Source organism: Cervus elaphus, chromosome 32 (assembly GCF_910594005.1).
Source record: "Cervus elaphus chromosome 32, mCerEla1.1, whole genome shotgun sequence".
In the NCBI taxonomy this organism is placed as follows: domain Eukaryota; kingdom Metazoa; phylum Chordata; class Mammalia; order Artiodactyla; family Cervidae; genus Cervus; species Cervus elaphus.
The window spans coordinates 16946494-16963556 of record NC_057846.1 but is presented as its reverse complement, the minus strand read 5'-3'; the positions used below and the strand labels follow the sequence as shown (position 1 = coordinate 16963556).

The window sequence follows — 17063 nt, the reverse complement described above, 5'->3', positions numbered from 1 at the left end:
CCTTATCATAATATTACCTAGGGAGATGTGGGTTTGATTCCTGGGTCAGGAAGATTCCCTGGAGGAGGAAATGGCAACCCACTCTAGTATTCTTGACTGGAGAATTCCATGGACAGAGGGGCCTGGTGGGCTACAGTCCATGGGGTCGCAAAGAGCTGGCCATGACTGAAGCGACTGCGCGTGCACAACGAAGTCCAGTTCTTTTAGACAGAAGAACTAGAGATGGCTATACAGGGCAGTGGGTAGAGACCAGTTTTCTCATGTACCGCATCATGCAACTTTGTATTTTCCTGAAGGCTTGGCCTGGCCCCCTAGGGTATATCAAGAACACTAAGGCTCAATGCAGGTGCTAACGAAAACTAATTGAAAAGACAGTGCACGTTTTCCTTGCTTTCTCAACCTGTTTCGCCTCTTCTAAATTTCAGCTGGCATTAATTTATCCTGATTACCCCAGCACAAATGACTCATTCCTCCTCCTAAAACCCTGAGCAGAAATTTGTAACACTTCTCTCCAATTACACCTAACTTTTTAATAGCATTTCTTTATCTTAGGATAATTCTTCCAGGCTATCTTAGGCTGTTTAAACTATACTTAAATTCCCAGCAGTAAGAGCCATGAAGTTTCTGTAAACCTTACAACTCCTACCAAGTTAATCTTTTAAAAGTCTGCACAGATTTATAGACACTCCTCTATATCATTTGGTGACATGGTTTCCCTTCACAATCAGGCAGGCATTCCAGCCCCTGAAGTTTTATGCTCTGCCATCTCCCCAGACAACTGAGCTAAACAAACAAGCCATGCATGTGGTTGAAAACAAGAGGACAGCCCCCAAAACGGAATCACTAAGCTCCACATCATCAAACCAAGACTGACAAGAATAGTTCTGGTTCTTCCAGAAATGGAAAGGTAACCCAGTCAGTCAGGAACCATCTGATCAGTACTAGTTAGGTAATCTGCTCGTGAAGCCCTCTGTCCTCCCCTAAAGCAAGGGTCTCCAAGCTGTGAGTCGCCAACTGGTATCTCCTGCCAGATCAGCGGTGGCATTAGATTAGAAATAAACTGCACAGTAAATATAATGCACTTGAGTCATCCCGAAACCATCCCCACCCCCGGTCTGTGGAAAGACTGTCTTGCACAAAAATGGTCCCTGATGCCCTAAAGGAAAGTAATCTTGAACCAACCAATCTGCCTTTTTTTTTGGCGGGAGGGAGATTGCTGGTGTAACCACCTTGTTTGCATTCCCTTCTGCCTGTGAAATTGTCTCATTTTGTACAGCTCCTTCGAGCTGCTACTTTCTAGATTGGCTACTTCCTGATTCAAATTGATTTTTGCTCAAATAAATAAAATAAATTAATATGACTGTTTATCCTCTAACAGTGCCAGCGTCAGAAGAGAGAGTGAAATAAACCCCCACCCCACACACACAGTGGCAAAGAGCAAGCAAACGCAGGTACCTGCTGAGCCCCAAGCTCACGGTTTCTTGCCGGCTCTGAAGGTCGTGGGTGAGTCCCCCCGGAACTCGTCTGAGCTTTCCGACTTCAACTGAGCATTCCTTTGTCTGTGCTGGGTCCTGAAACTGGCTGGAGTCCGGCCGGGTCTGGCACAGAAGCCAGACTGGGTCTGGGGTGGAGGGGGACTGCCGTGAGCTCGACCCGGCTCTGCCTGGCACCGCAGGTGAATCAAGTTTTGTTATTAGGCTGAACAGGCAGGCTCAACTCACAAAGGTCACCTGAACTAGAGAGGCCACAGTGGAGGGCTTTTCACCTCCACTCAGGAGGTGCCCTGGAGAAAAGGGGTCTCAGTCAAGACTCACCAGAAAGGGTAGAGGGAACATTATCTTTCCTCCTCTATGGTCTCTGGGGACCTGGATGAGACCCACTGTGACACCCCACCTGCTCCAGGGCCTGCAGCCGGAATCCTGGGGAAACTGGCGGAGCCAGCAAAGGGTGGGGGTTTTGACCAAAGTCAGCTCTCCCATATCTCTACTGTGGGGGCTTGCCTAAGAGGAAGGAACAGTTTCCAAATCCACCTTGGCAGGAAAAAAACATTTGTGAGAATTAGATCTTCGGGTTGTGACTCATGACTTAGATTTTCAGGTGCTCACTGGTGGTGACTCTCTCCCAGGGACAGCTCTGCCTGCTGGTCTGTCTCGTTTGTGGACTGAGAACTTAGCCTGACAGTTCTCGGGTCGGAAGTCTGCACACATAGCCTGGAAGACATGTGGGTTGCAGCCCACTGAGACTGCCAGATCTCAGGAGAACACCGAGTCTTTCCTTTGTCTGTCCTGCAGGTGGTGCCAGATCTTAGGGGAGTAGGATCTTTTGTCCCTCCTGGGGGAATGCCCCTTGCATCCAGTGAAAATTGCTCTGTCGTGTCTGACTCTTTGCAACCCCATGGACTATACAGTCCCTGGAATTCTCCAGGCAAGAATACTGGAGTGGGTAGCCTTTCCCTTCTCCAGGAGATCTTCCCAAACCAGGGATCGAACCCAGGTCTCCTGCATTGCAGGCAGGTTCTTTATCAGCTGAGCCACAAGAGAAGTCCTTGCATCCACAGGGTTGTTTAATACAGTCAGGAATATTTACTGTCTGTCCCAGCTGAAACCTGACGAAGTATTTGAGAGGATTTTTTAAAACTTATATTAAAGTAGCTCTATTGTCAGAAGTTGGCCAAATTGAAAGCTGATTTTAAGAGGCTGAGATCTATATTTTTTTAGGTTTGGACCTCTAAACTAAAAATAAAACTGTACCCAGAAGGAAAGAAACACATTATGAAGCCTTTGTGGAAGGAAATACTAAAACACTCCAAAGACACAGAACTCTAAATCTGAAACAATGAAATCTGATATTTACCTTAGTGGAAGATCTTCTCCCTGGCATAAAGAAACAAATTGAGGATAAGTGGTTGGATGGGTGGGTCAGTCTCTGAATATTCAGGTTGCAGTCCAATTATTTGAGGAATTAAAAACATTTTACTTGTATTACAAATAGAGTCTTTACAAGAACAGAAATTCGGCTCTAGAAACAATTCACAGCACACTCATTCCTTTGCTTTTTTTCCTTTTTCTCTTTTTAACCAATCCCCAAACCTCCCCAATTCATCTCAAAATGCTTTCAGATTTTGTAAATTATTTGGACTTACAAACAGGAGTCCTTCTTGGTGGAACTTGCACTCTTTCACTCTTTTGAGATGTAACTGTTCTACATGGTCTTCTCTAGAAACCAAGGTAATTCTTATCAGAAGGAGAGAGAGACAGGGAGAGAAAAGGTTATTTTGCAATCTAGGCCTATGAAGAGTCTCTTTCATAAATATTAGCAAAAAGCTAGAAAACTAAGATCATGGCATTCGGTCCCATCATGGCAAATAGATGGGGAAACAGTGGCTTTCTTCATTTTTCTTGGATCCAAAATCACTACAGATGGTGCTTGCAGCCATGAAATTAAAAGACGCTTACTCCTTGGAAGGAAAGTTATGACCAATCTAGACAGCATATTAAAAAGCAGAGAGGCATTACTTTGCCAACAAAGGTCTGTCTAGTCAAGGCTATGGTTTTTCTAGTGGTCACGTATGAATGTGAGAGTTGGACTATAAAGAAAGCTGAGCGCTGAAAAAATGATGCTTTTGAACTGTGGTGTTGGAGAAGACTCTTGAGAGTCCCTTGAACTGCAAGGAGATCCAACCATTCCATCCTAAAGGAGATCAGTCCTGGGTGTTCACTGGAAGGACTGATGTTGAAGCTGAAACTCCAATGCTTTGGCTACCTGATGTGAAGAGCTGACTCATTTGAAAAGACCCTGATGCTGGGAAAGGTTGAAGGCAGGAGGAGAAGGGGACGACAGAGGATGAGATGGCTGGATGGCATAACCGACTCGATGGACATGGGTCTGGGTGGATTCTGGGAGTTGCTGATGGACAGGGAGGCCTGGCGTGCTGTGGTTCATGGGGTCGCAAAGAGTTGGACATGACTGAGCAACTGAACTGAACTGAACTGATCTGAAGAGATAACCTTAACTTGTTCCATCTGCCAGAAACACAATGATCTTTTATAAGCTAGTGGGTTTTGCATTATCATACCTGTCTCATAGCTAAAATTTTAAAACAAAAGCTATAAAAACTCTGTTTGCATCTGTCTGTACGTTTATAGTATCTATGTGTGTTATAATTGTATGAGTTTTTAAGCTTCCCAGTTTTGGCACTATTAATTTGTAAAGAGCTCTATTTTAATTGGGTTAAAGGAAAACAGTAAATAAAGTATACTCACAGAAATATAGAAACTAACTAACCAGTTTTTCAAGTTCATATGATCTAGGATAATCTTCATAAATGAAACCTAATTTAAGTTTGTTTACTTAATTAGAACAGGTCAATCTTTGAAGCTATTAGCATTAAACAAGAGTATTTTTAATTCTACCTCTGTTTACAAAGTCAAAGAAGCTCCTTCCCTCAGGTGCAGAATTTGTCAGCAAGAAACATAACTTAAAATGATTAGTTGTTTAATGTTTCCTGAAATTTCCAAAAGCAAATCTAAATCTAATTGCTAAGAACAAGTAAATTAGATACACATAAATAGAAGGTTTTAAATGAACACTCAAGGAGAATTGTTTTACAGTATGTCTACTTAGAAATAGTTCCCAGAATCTTTAATGCGCTTCAGTTCATCTTTCAACAAGGTAAAGTCTCCATTCTGCCTGTATTCAAACATTTATTAAGCACTTAATGTTGCCAGGCACAAGTAAAACACATTCAGAAATGAACAGAGGTAGCTTCTCGCCCTGGAGGAACAACAGAGCACACCTCAGCGAGCTGTATAGATAGTTGTTAATTTCTGCTTCTCCAGTTTCCCCCATTCCTTTCAGCTCAGGGATTTATAACCAGAGGACGTCCTACAAAAACCGCAGCGGAGAGACTACTGCAGGTAGGGTGGGAGAAATCTAAAATAAACCTGGTTTATAGCCGAGCCGCCCCTAACACTCAATAACCATCCCCGTATCTGCGTTTAGGAACCGCAGCGAGCACACTGTAAATTTCACAAATTGACCAACTTCAACTAATGAAATCAAGTTTAAAAGCTCCCAGGATCGTGTAAGCCAAAGCCGAACAATGTCATACTAATTTTTGGCTGAATAGTTTCCCCAAAAAAGAAAAAATAGACCTCAGAAGGACGCTAGCACCAACCAACAGCACTGTGGTGACCTGAAAACTCCCATGGGGGCCGCGGAAACCACGGCTCGCGAGAATTGAGGATCTGGGCCCGCGCCCCAAGGGAGTGGGGGGCGGGGCGATGGGCGGGGCGCCGGGACCACGAGTTCCGGGTTCACGGGCCGCGAGTCCGCGGCGGCCGTGACCTTTGGCGGCGGTCTGGGCGCGCAGCTATGGTGCGGAAGCCGGGTCTCCTCCTGCCGTTGCTGCTGCTGCTTCTCGGCCCAGCCCCGGCGCGCAGCATCGGCCAGCTGCCCTTGATCCTCAACACTTGGCCTTTCAGGAATGCAACCGTGGCAGGTGCGGGGCCGAGCCGGGGGCTGCGCTGCGCGAGCTCGCGGGGCGGACGGGCCGCCGCCGGCCCGAGGCCGGGAGCAGGGGGCTGGGAGCCGGGAGCCGGCCGACCTTCCGCAGCCCCCGCGCCGCGGTGTCTCCCGCGCCGCACCCTCCTCTCCGCCACAGCTGCATTTTAGGTCTTCAGCGGCGGGGTGACTCCTGTTCGGACGCCAGTCACTATTTTCCACCCTGACCTACGGCACTTAAGGCTTCTGCTCAGACTTCAGGGGCCCCTGCCCCTTCTTTTGCCTTTTATTGTCTTCGATGCTTGTGTCTCCGGTCTTCCCCACCACCTCTGCTTTCTAACCCCTGACATATCCGCAGTAACTCTCTAGTTAAGCTTGGCAAACGACCAAGTTCCCAAATAAAACATCGTCTGTTCACCTTTACTTTCTGTGCTATGTGCTGACATGCCATATTTGTCACCAGAAATATGGGGTTCCAGTCTTGGTTATATTATCATCATCCTCAGAGCTTCTCAAAAAATACACGTGCCTGGGCCCCACTTCTAGGTTTTCATTCCACTGCTTGAACCGAAACTTTTTTTTTCCCCAAGCTGCTTAAGTGATGTTGATTTGCAGCCAGCTGGGACTGAGAACGACTAAACTAATACATCACCTCCTCTAGGAAACCTGTCCTCGTTTAGCACCCTCAGACCCAGTCTGATTCAGGTGCCTGTCTTATGTGCTTTGGTAACATCCTGTACATATCATGGTTCTGTCATTTTCTTACTGTGTTCCATTCATTTCAACTCGAACTGCCCCAGGAGTTTCTTCTTCTACTCTCCCCGATTAGAGGCTACTAATAGAATTTTCTGGTGCTGAACTGGCTTTAGCATTTGATGGTGTTAAGTTTGTATGTTACAGGCAGTGCGTATGATTCAGAGAATGCGTAAACAGGCTGCAAGAAATTCTCAGTGACAAGGAGACAGAAAAGAAAGTTCAGAGCCCCAGGCAGGAGACAGTTCTCTATGTTGCCTGAATTCAAGGGGGAAACTTCTCTAAATGTACTTTGAAGCCTGTTCTTTCAGTAGTAATACTTAAATTATTTACAAATAGTAGCACCAACCCGTCAAGGAATTCTGTTTTTATTGGTAAAGAAATTGACTACTGAAGACCTTCTTTCTGCCTCCCTCCCTTTTTCAGTGTGTGGGGCTCTGGAGAACATAGTTTAGTGTTAAAAGCATGGCCACTGGAGCCAAAATAAGATTTTTTCTACATTATCAGATTATTTAAAATAGACCTAATATTTTAAATAAAAATATACCTACTGAAGTAGCCTCTATCACAGCAAGTGTCCTTAACAGTACCATAACAGCAGATAATTCCAATGTGGGCTCAGGTGGATTAATTAATTAATTCAAGTACTGTGTAATTAGTATCCCCATTTTAAATAACAGGAAACCGATCCGGAGAGGTTAAGTTATTAGAATGCACCTGCCACGGTTGCATTCCTGCACAGCCCAGAATTATATAAGTATTCTTTTTTCACACACGTAGTAGAAATGGGTACTAATAAGTGAAAAAACCCTCACTTTGCATCAATAGCCGAAGCCTTTGGATTCTTCATGGTAAGAACTGTCTTACATAATTCTGTCTAAATCATTCTAACTTCTTTGTAGCACTTGATAAAAATTTCAACTTAACTGGAGTAAATGTGCAAACAATTTTTAAAATAGGCGTTTTCGTGCCATTTTTGGTCTGTTGCCTTTGGCACGGAAAAGGAAATAGGTATCTACACAAGCACTGTTGGGATTTGATCCCCAGCGTGGAAGACGTTGGCGGCCGGAGGGTCGGCCCTGGACGCGGTTGAGAGCGGCTGCGCGACCTGCGAGCAGGAGCAATGCGACGGCAGCGTGGGCTTCGGGGGCAGCCCGGACGAGTCGGCGGAGACCACGCTGGACGCCATGATCATGGACGGGTAGGGGCGCCCCGCACGGCCCTGTGCGCTCTGCGGCCTTGCTGCAGGCGGAGTCACATGTGCAGTTGGTCAGTCTTCTACCCCGGAGAAGGCAATGGCACCCCACTCCGGTGCTCTTGCCTGGAAAATCCCATGGACGGAGGAGCCTGGTAGGCTGCAGTCCATGGGGTCGCGAAGAGTCGGACACGACTAAGCGACTTCACTTTCACTTTTCACTTTCATGCATTGGAGAAGGAAATGGCAACCCACTCCAGTGTTCTTGCCTGGAGAATCCCAGGGAAGGTGGAGCCTGGTGGGCTGCCGTCTCTGGGGTCGCACAGAGTCGGACACGACTGAAGCGACTTAGCAGCAGCAGCAGCAGTCCTAATCCCAGAGCAAGATTGCACAAATATATACGGTGTTTATTCTTTTTTTAGTTTTTTTATTGGCGTGTCATTGATGTGCAGAGTAGTGTTAGTTTAGGTGTGCCGCAGAGCGAGTCAGTTACACACGTTCCTTTGTTTTCTTTTCCCATTTAGGCCATTGCTGACTACGAGTAGAGTTCCCTGTGCTAGACAGGAGGCCCTTGCTGTTTATTTTATATATAGTAGCGTGTGTATGTCAGTCTCATCTCCCAATTTATCCCTCCCCCACAATGTATAAGTTTTGATATATTTTGACGTAACCTATACTCAGTATCTTGTAATAACCTACAATGGAAAAGAATCCAAATCACTTTGCTGTAGACCTGAAACTAATGCAACACTGTAAATTAACTACACCTCAATTTAAAAATTTTTTGAAAAGAAAAATCATTATCATAAGAGAAATATCACATGAAGGTAGGTGGTCTCCTTAGAGCAGAGAGAACCTTAAAGTATAAAATCGTGTACCTGGGAAACCATTGTTTACCTGCCAGCCTTGAACCCTGTGGTTTGCCTCACCTGAAGACTTAAAGGCCCTTTCAAAAGCCAGAGCGGTGGAAAACTCAGAAGGCCAGTGCTTTGGGAGTATATGGCTAGTTGATTTTCGGTTTTTTTTCCTTAAATGTCTGAATGTGGGAATTTGTATGAACTTTTGAACGTGTTGTCGCTTCCATGGTAAGACGGTGGAGTTTAATCCTACAAAACACTATGAAAGTGAAAGAAAGAAAGTGAAGTCGCTCAGTCATGTCCGACGCTTTGCGACCCCATGGACTGTAGCCTACCAGGCTTCTCCGTCCATGGGATTTTCCAGGCCAGAGTACTGGAGCGGGGTGCCATTGCCTTCTCCAGGGGTCTTCCCGACCCAGGAGGTTGAACTCCAGTCTCCCAAATTATAGGCAGACGCTTTGAAGTAAAAAACTTGTGAGCATATAAAATTACCTGAATTAATCTTACCGCGCTTGTTTCTGGCAGCACTACCATGAACGTGGGAGCAGTGGGAGATCTCAGACGAATTAAAAACGCCATTGGCGTGGCACGCAAAGTTCTGGAACACACGACACACACGCTGTTAGCAGGAGAGGCGGGTATGTTTCAACTGTGCTCCGTTACGTTGTCTCTTGGCTCTAGTCTTCACTCTGAAAAAAGGGCTCAGTATAAAATGGTGCGTAAAAGCAGACCTAAGTTCAAAGTCCAGCTGTTTTACATAACATCTGTTTAACTTCGGATAAGTTACTTCTAAATCATACTTTCTTCATCTTTAATGGAGGATTTTTTAGAGATCAGTTTATTATCAAATGAGTAATTACCGGAGGGGAACAAGGATTCAGCATCATTTCCCTTCTTGTGTTACGTTTTTATGGGTGTAAGACCTGAGAGACATATAATGACAGAAGGTGGGAACAGGAGTTTTGCTCCAACAATGGTACTTCTTTGAACACCTTCCTCGGTAAATACTAAAAATCATACCGTGATCTATAATCAAAAATCACATTTGCTACATCGTTTAATGATGTAGTGAACAACTCCAGGAGGCATCCTTCAGTTTTGCCGACGTTCAGAGTGGAAAGCTACCCGACAAAACCAGGAAAAAACTCCTTCGTGGAATCAGTGGTGCCTTCGTTGGGTGTCTCAGCATTTCTTTACACGCCAGGCACTGCACCCCAGTTAGAGCCACAGAGTCACTGTTGTTCCAGGGTGTCCCTTTCTTTTTGTAAAGCAGAAGGAGCGAGATCTGGAGGGAAAGGGGAACTGTCCTCACACACATCACAAGGTGTCAGTAGATGAGCGTCAGGAAGGACATAGGAAGTGGAGACCTGGAAACCCATGCCCACAGCACTCCTCGCATCTGAGTCCTCCCTGGGCTGTCTGTGTTTCCCCCCTGGATTGTTGTGCTCCACAAGGGAGACAGCTGACCCACAGAACTTCCTGTACATACATTTTATTTAAAAGAAGACATTTAACTCATTTACGTTTTTGTTCCCAATCTCCAGCCACCAAGTTTGCCGAAAGCATGGGCTTTGTCAATGAGGATTTATCCACCAACGTTTCTCAGGCTCTTCATTCAGACTGGCTTGCTCGGAATTGCCAACCAAATTACTGGAAGGTACATATGCATGATTTTTTAAAGTAAGTTATTTGAAAATATTGAGTGACAGTGCTTCCGCTCTCGGTCATCCACCTGTTGCCTGCAGTGTGAGTTAGCACCCCTGGTTGCTCATTGGAACCAAAGACTGGAGCCAGCTCTGGGCACAGGTGGTCTTGAAAGCTTCCTAGCCGCATCGGATCCACATCCCCGTTGGCTGTGGCTTCAGACTTAAAAGGTTTCTGGGGTAAGGGGCTGCCTCACTGCAGCCGCTCTCTGTTTCTTTGTAGCAAAAGGTTCCATGTGTTAAAACCCCAAAGTTTGGAAACCATTCATCTAAAGTATTTCTTAACAGTTTATCTATGGGAAGTATATGCTATATTTTGCCCTTATTCACCTTGAAGATTTATACTATTAGGTGTCTGTTACTAGAAAGATAATTTGTCTTCAAATCAGTGAGAAAGCAAAGAAAGTGTTAATCCTCAGTCATGTCCGACTCCTAGTGACCCCATGGATTGTAGCCCGCCGGGCTCCTCGTCCATGCGGTTCTCCAGGTGGAGTGGGGAGCCATTCCCTTCTGTAGGGGATCTTCCCAACCTAATGACTGAACTTGGGTCTCCTGCATTGCAGGTGGACTGTTTATGATCTGAACCACCAGGACGTTAGCCTAAATCAGATTTTCTTTCCCAGTAGAGTCCTTCTCTGGAGTACCTTGGTCTCTCGTCTGCTTCTTCACCAAATCCTAATTACCTTTGAGTAACCAGGGAGTCTCTTGAAAGAGGCCACTGCTTGACACCAGGTCATGGGAGGCACCCTGTGCACAAATGGATGAGACATGAGTTGTAGGCTTCTTGCTTTAATATTAATCCAGGTCCACATGCTGAATTTATGAATTTGGATTATTTTCTTGAGCCTCTAAGATTCATAAAAGAATCTGAGAGTACAACTTAGAATATGCTCACATGAACCTAGCTTTGAAAATTGGAAGGTTTTCAAATAGATTTTGCTTTAAATCTCAGAATAACTCTTCTTTGGCCAGGGAACAGATTCTAAAAATGAAAAAATCAGGTTATATATCTGATTTCTTTGAATCCAAAAAAAAAAAAAGAAAATCTAATCTTAAAAATCATATCTAATCTAAAAAAGAAAATCTTTATTTATATTTGCCATTGTGCTGAGAAATGTTGGCATACACAGAGAAAAAATGGGTATCTTTTCCAGATATTATAGCTGTCTAGTCCATATTGGGTGATTCGGAGATTTGACTAGGTATTTAGCAAAATTACATCCATCTGTTCACATAAGACTTAGCTAACCTTTGGCTTTTAATTCTTACCTTTCAGTTACCAGATGTCCTTTTGGTTTCTTGCTAATGTTTAGTGATTGTATATAACCACTTGCTGATTTCTAAAATCACCCTTTCTAAAAAAATAAAACTTAAATATTATTTACAGAATGTTATACCAGATTCTTCAAAATACTGTGGACCCTACAAACCACCTGCTATCTTAATACGAGATGGTGTCACCTATGAAAATACAGCACACAGTTACAGTCATGATACTATTGGTAATTTGTCTTCTCTACAGTTTTTATGGTTATAGTCAGTTATTTTTAATTGGTTCCTTGTAGTTTTAAATTTCTTTATTTTTATTCATGAACCAGGTGATTTTGATTAATTGCAAATTAAGGGAAAAAATACATATACACATATGCATACACACACATTCTTTTCATATCATCTGTATACATTTTGGTCAGTTACCTTATACAAAAATCTAATGATCATTCACTTGATGATTTTTAAATCTTTGTTTGATATTAAGTGCTTTAATAATTTTATGTTTACCACATTCAAATGATGTTTCCAGTCATTTCCAGTAATGTTGGAAGTTTCCATTAGTCTCCAGCAGTGATCCTCTTTGGCATAACCGCTGAAGAGACACTGAAAAGTGAGCAGTCTGAAGTGAGGAAACGGGATGCCTACAAAATGATGCCATGAAACCAGGCCATTAAAACACACAGATTATATACCACTGGTGTAATTTTCAGAATCCCCAAGATACCTGCTGTTTTCTACCTGAAATTAATGGAAGAGGATGTTTATATTGCCAATTGCTCAATTATTTGGTTTTATTTGAGGTACACTGTAGAGGTGGTACCTACAATGATATATTCTTTTTTAAATTTCTAGGCATGATCGTCATCCATAAGATGGGAAATATTGCTGCTGGTACATCTACAAATGGTATAAAATTCAAAATACCTGGGTTAGTGTTTTAAAAGAACAGATCTCGAAAACATGTATTGAGTGTCAGCCAGTATGTCCTAGGTGCCTTGGGGGATGAAGAGTGTTAACAGCACAGCCCTGCCCTCACAGCTGAGTTTACTGTGAAAGAAGATACATGAGTAGCTGCTAAGTGCAAAGGAGAAGGGGTCTCAGCCAGGGCTGCAGAGTTCAGGGGTGATCAGATTAGGCTGGGATAGTCGGGGAGGCCAGAGAGAGAGGCCGGGCACCGACCCCGAGCCTGAGCCAGGGAACGGGGACATCCAGGCCAAGGCCCGAGCTGACCCGAGCCAGTACACGCCCGGGTGCAGGGCTCAGGATGGCCGGAGCAAAACTGCACATCGGTCAAGTGCAGGGAAGGAAGACCAGAGCCAGACTTCAAGCGGTCTTTAAAGATTCCTGGGCTTCTATTTCAAAGTAGCAGAAAAGCATGGAAGGTTTATTGTTAACGCAAGGAAAAGCTTGCTGAAATGCTGGCGTGTGAGCGGGAAAGCAGGAATGTTATAGATTATAGGTGAGGAAAAGCAGTTGGGACCTGTTGAGACGACGCAGGGTGGTGGTGGTGGGACAGGCGCCGTGACCCTGTGTGGGCCCCCTCCATGTGACGGGCTGCTGTCTGATCCCCGTGTAAGGAGTGCAGGGTTGTGAAAACCCAAGTGGAAAAACTAAGGAAAATCTTGCTTATCTGTATTCCGATGAAGAATTTACTTGAAGTGGTAGTCAGTGACTAAGCAGAAACATCTAAGAGAGTTTTCTGCACTTGCCTTCCCGCCCTGAATGACCATGCTGTGCCCTCCCAAAGCCGAATAGGCGACTCACCGATACCTGGGTCTGGGGCCTACGCCGACGACATGGTGGGGGCCGCGGCAGCCACGGGCGACGGGGACATCCTGATGCGCTTCGTCCCAAGGTGTGTCCTCCTCCATCTGTGACTGCAGAGAGTCGGGCGGCGATGCCGTCGGTCAGCATAGAACCTAATCATCTCTGCCGCGTGACCCAAACCTGTGTGTGGCAGAACCTTTTAGAGACCCTGCTTACCAACTCTTCACACTATCACTTACAGTCATAATCATTCAGATGAAGCATAATCATTCAAATGAAGCAATCATAGCCCTCTGAAATGGAATAGTACCTCTCACTGCGCTACACAGTTGCGAATACTTAGGATCTATTTAAATAAAGTGTAAGGCCACTGAGAAAACGTGAAAACTGACCACAAAAGTAGAAAATGGGGTCACTACGTACCATTATTGACGGAAAGATAACCCTTATGGTTAGGTGTTTTGTTCATGCCTAGTATTCCTCCCCATTGACAGTAGCCTTGTTTCTTATTTAAAGAAACTGTACTCTATACTTTCTGACTTTAGGCTGTTATTACTAAATAACAGTTATTCAGCCAAAGCCAAATACATTACTTCTTATCTGAAATGAGTGGGTGGGTGAGCTGAAAAGACAAATGGTATCAAGATTATTTCCTTTTCTGTTGATGATTGCCACCGAAGTTAGGGGCCTCTGTTCATCTGTCTGCACTGTATTATATCAAATGTGACAATTTTGTTGGTTTTACACATGGAAACTCAAGTAATCAAACTGTGGAGTTTGTTTTTTCTGTGATACTAGAGTTTTGCCTCTGTTTAAAACAGCTATCAAGCTGTAGAATATATGAGAAGAGGAGAAAATCCAACCACAGCATGCGAAAAAGTGATCTCAAGAATCCAGAAGTATTTTCCCAATTTCTTTGGGGCTGTGATATGTGCCAACGTGACCGGAAGTTATGGTGGGTTTGATTTGAAATTCATATTTGTGTGGACCTGCAAATGTTGATGAGGATAGAGACTTTTAAATGCTGTGAGGAATTTTAGTCCTCTGCAGCAGAAACCGGGCCATGCTGAGTAGGTGTTCACTGCTGATGAGTCAAGACCCCCAAAGGGTTAAAAATGCACTTGTTGACTGGCAGTGGTTAGGATCCAGTCTTTGGCTTTTAGCTCTTAGCCTTGACATCTGTCCAAAGGAAAGTTTAGCTTCAGCTCAAGTGCATGCTGAGATGGGCTAATCTAGTCAAATGCCATTTTTTGTTAGAAGTAGGTAGGGATAAATGAGCTTCCCCACTTCTTTTCCGTTCATTATTTAAAGGCCTCAGTCATTTAGATCTCAGGGTTCCGAGGTACAAAATGTATTACCAATTAGTAAACTAAAGGCATTAGCAGAATTATTTTTGCACTGTATTTGAGGCATATCGTTTGCTTCATTTACTTTCCATGTGAACCTATCAGTTTCAAAGCACTTCAAGATCAACCACGGCCGCTCCTCATTAGTGAGATTTCAGATGGGGAAGATACACAGCCTACTGATCAATACAACTTATTAGGTTAGAATGCTTATTATTGTGCTTTGATCTCTTACTTCCCACAGTTCAGTATTTGAAAACTTGGTGGAGGAATTCCTTATGCTTTTTTAAGTACTAAAATGCAAAAGTCAATATAAGTTATGGGGGAAAAGGCTTTACGTCTAAAATAAGTCCATTTCATCGATTCCCTCTTAGGAAATAAACCTTAGAAAGCTCAAAGTTGCATTTAACAGGATGTAAAAATGATAATTATATAATTGTAGATGAATTTAAAATTGACCAGCTTCTTATGCTGAAAGTAGTGGCATTAAAAGGATGCCCTCCAGGTGTCTGAGCCAGGGAAGAAGTCACTGTTGTCTGACAGAGACCATCTTGACAAACTAGCCTCCCCACCCACGGGCATAGAAGAGTAGAAATGAACAGGGAGCCTGGGGAGGGGAGGACTATGGATGGATACAGGGAATGGACCAGTGACTAGGAAATGTACCTGAAAATTTTCTTCTGCTGAAAAAGGGTATGAAAACTTTAAAATAATGGGAGCAATGACCGCGTATGTATAGGAGCAAAACCTCAGCCCACATTGTGAGGTCTCGTGGGCAGTCAGCAGAATGGGCACTAGGGTGGACACACACACTGGTATGGCCTGCCTGGACAGCAGGTTCACCATGGCCAGTGTCCGGAGCGGTGTCTACTGGTTGTAAATACGTGCATTCTACATTTAACCAAACGGCTTTCTCTCTTCTTGGCCCCAGGTGCTGCTTGCAATAAACTTTCAACATTTACTCAGTTTCATTTCATGGTTTATAATCCTCTGAAAAGTGAGCCAACTGAGGAAAAAGTAGACTGCATCTAATCCATCTTTTCTGTCAGCATCTATATTTAAAGAAGAAACAGAAGCTGAAAAGGCTACTCACTGTCATCGAATAATGTGCCTCGTGTATTCTGAACTCTGTAAAATAAGCACAAAAATAAAGTTTATGCTGAAACAGCATTTTCACTTTCTATATGTGAAAAAAAATTTTTGTTTTTACTTAAACTTTATATACCCCTGAAAATGAATATGTCCGTGTGTATTTTGTATATGTTTAATTTTAAGTGATCTCTGAATTTCTGCTCAGTGTTTCAAGAAATTTCTACTTTGGGGATTTATTTCCATAGTAATATAGTAAAGGCACAAAACGTAATCTGTATTTGGATACTTAAATAGGGAGAGCAGCCAAGATATTTAGACCCAAAGGAAAAGTAATGATGAGTCCCACCATGATATGCTCTAATTGAATTTCAGTACCTTTCCAGTAGTATGTCTCTTAATGACTTATTAGCAGTTGTACATAATATGGCCTTCTAGCCTGAAGAGGAAAGAATGCTGTTAATATTAAAGGTGCGTTGTGTTTTGCACGTATTAGAAAATGTGGGCATCTTCTGGGGAGCAGCTCCGTTGGTTTTCTTGTACTTTTTCCTCTAATGGAGCTCTCAACCTGTGAAGGTTTGTTAGCCACGAAAATCTCTAAATTTTCAGCTACAAGTATTTAGTACTGATAATTTCGTCTGCAAGTTGATTTAGGGAACTTGATCTGTACTGTGGTTTTATGACTGTCCTGTGCAGAGGCTAGCAATGAGTCAGTGGCTCTTGTCCACCCTGTTTCCTGAGTGCTCGGTCAGCAGTCTGGACAGCCCTCCTGAACTGTGCATGTGTGTGCTCATTATCATTTCTGCCCTCATGACCTTGTACATCAGGAGTCATTAATAAAGCTGTATGTACAATATTGTCCCCACCTTCAGTGTATCTGCTCTGTCTTTTTCCTACACTCATCTTAATATTTCATGGTCTTTGTAAGTTAGGGCTGGAAAGCTGTAGTTTTGAGAATGCTCTCAGGTCACCTGTGCTCAGACCTCACCACGTATCATGACTGGGGTGCCTCCTCACGGATGCCCTCTCTAGCCCATCTAGTTGGTCTTACACAAAGAGGTATGTGAAAGCTGGACTCAGCAGCTGCTGATGGAGGCCTGAAAACCAGTAAGGAAATAATCCTGCAGCCTCACACCCAGAGCAGCAGGGAAAATCTTACATTTGTGGGTTCCCATGAGGTGTGATGACTTGCTGAAATCTCATACTGGGCCTTGGAACAGGGAGAAAGAAGCCAGATTGAAACTCAGAGTATATTTATTTATATCAAGGTGAAATGCCTGTGTTTCTTGTTTGCCATCTGTTAATATGTTAGGCAATCATGTACCACCAGAAAAATAAATTTGAAAATCTTCACAGCCTGTCACTCCCTAGCAAATTAGTTGATCCTGATTTACTCTTGTAGAACTCTGACCTGAAGTTGTTAGACATGTACATGTACACTATATGCACATAGAAAGGGGTCTATTTCTAATACCAGCATTCAAATGATTCCTTTTGGTTTCAAAAGGCAAATAATAAGCATAAGACATTTTTAATTGAGATACCATACATAGACTGTAACATACTTTTAAAGCTC

The 17063-nt window shown here is 43.6% G+C and overlaps 1 protein-coding gene and 1 long non-coding RNA gene across 5 annotated transcripts in view; one reads left to right on the top strand and one right to left on the bottom strand.

The window, feature by feature from the left end:
* LOC122687924 overlaps positions 1-5218 on the bottom strand; it is a 137970-nt gene extending 132752 nt beyond the window's left edge. For all 4 annotated transcript variants that reach the window (XR_006339266.1, XR_006339268.1, XR_006339269.1 and 1 more), the window contains exons 1-4: positions 5154-5218; positions 3143-3233; positions 2854-2873; positions 1456-1663 (exon numbers count right to left, since the gene is read on the bottom strand). This is a non-coding gene — a long non-coding RNA (uncharacterized LOC122687924). The remainder of the gene's footprint in view (positions 1-1455; positions 1664-2853; positions 2874-3142; positions 3234-5153) is intronic.
* A 73-nt stretch (positions 5219-5291) lies between these two features.
* On the top strand, positions 5292-16353 carry AGA (aspartylglucosaminidase). Its single transcript, XM_043893658.1, has 9 exons — positions 5292-5500; positions 7303-7456; positions 8833-8945; positions 9852-9964; positions 11398-11512; positions 12138-12213; positions 13033-13140; positions 13874-14007; positions 15330-16353. The coding sequence occupies exons 1-9, from the start codon at positions 5374-5376 to the stop codon at positions 15428-15430; spliced, it is 1041 nt and encodes a 346-aa protein (XP_043749593.1). The 5' UTR covers positions 5292-5373; the 3' UTR covers positions 15431-16353.
* Positions 16354-17063: the final 710 nt, after the last annotated feature.

Coding starts and splice junctions, on each gene's coding strand:
- AGA (XM_043893658.1), top strand. CDS start 5,374: ATGGTGCGGAAGCCGGGTCTCCTCCTGCCGTTGCTGCTGCTGCTTCTC. Junction 7,457..8,832: donor GACGCCATGATCATGGACGG/GTAGGGGCGCCC, acceptor TGTTTCTGGCAG/CACTACCATGAACGTGGGAG. Junction 8,946..9,851: donor GCTGTTAGCAGGAGAGGCGG/GTATGTTTCAAC, acceptor CCCAATCTCCAG/CCACCAAGTTTGCCGAAAGC.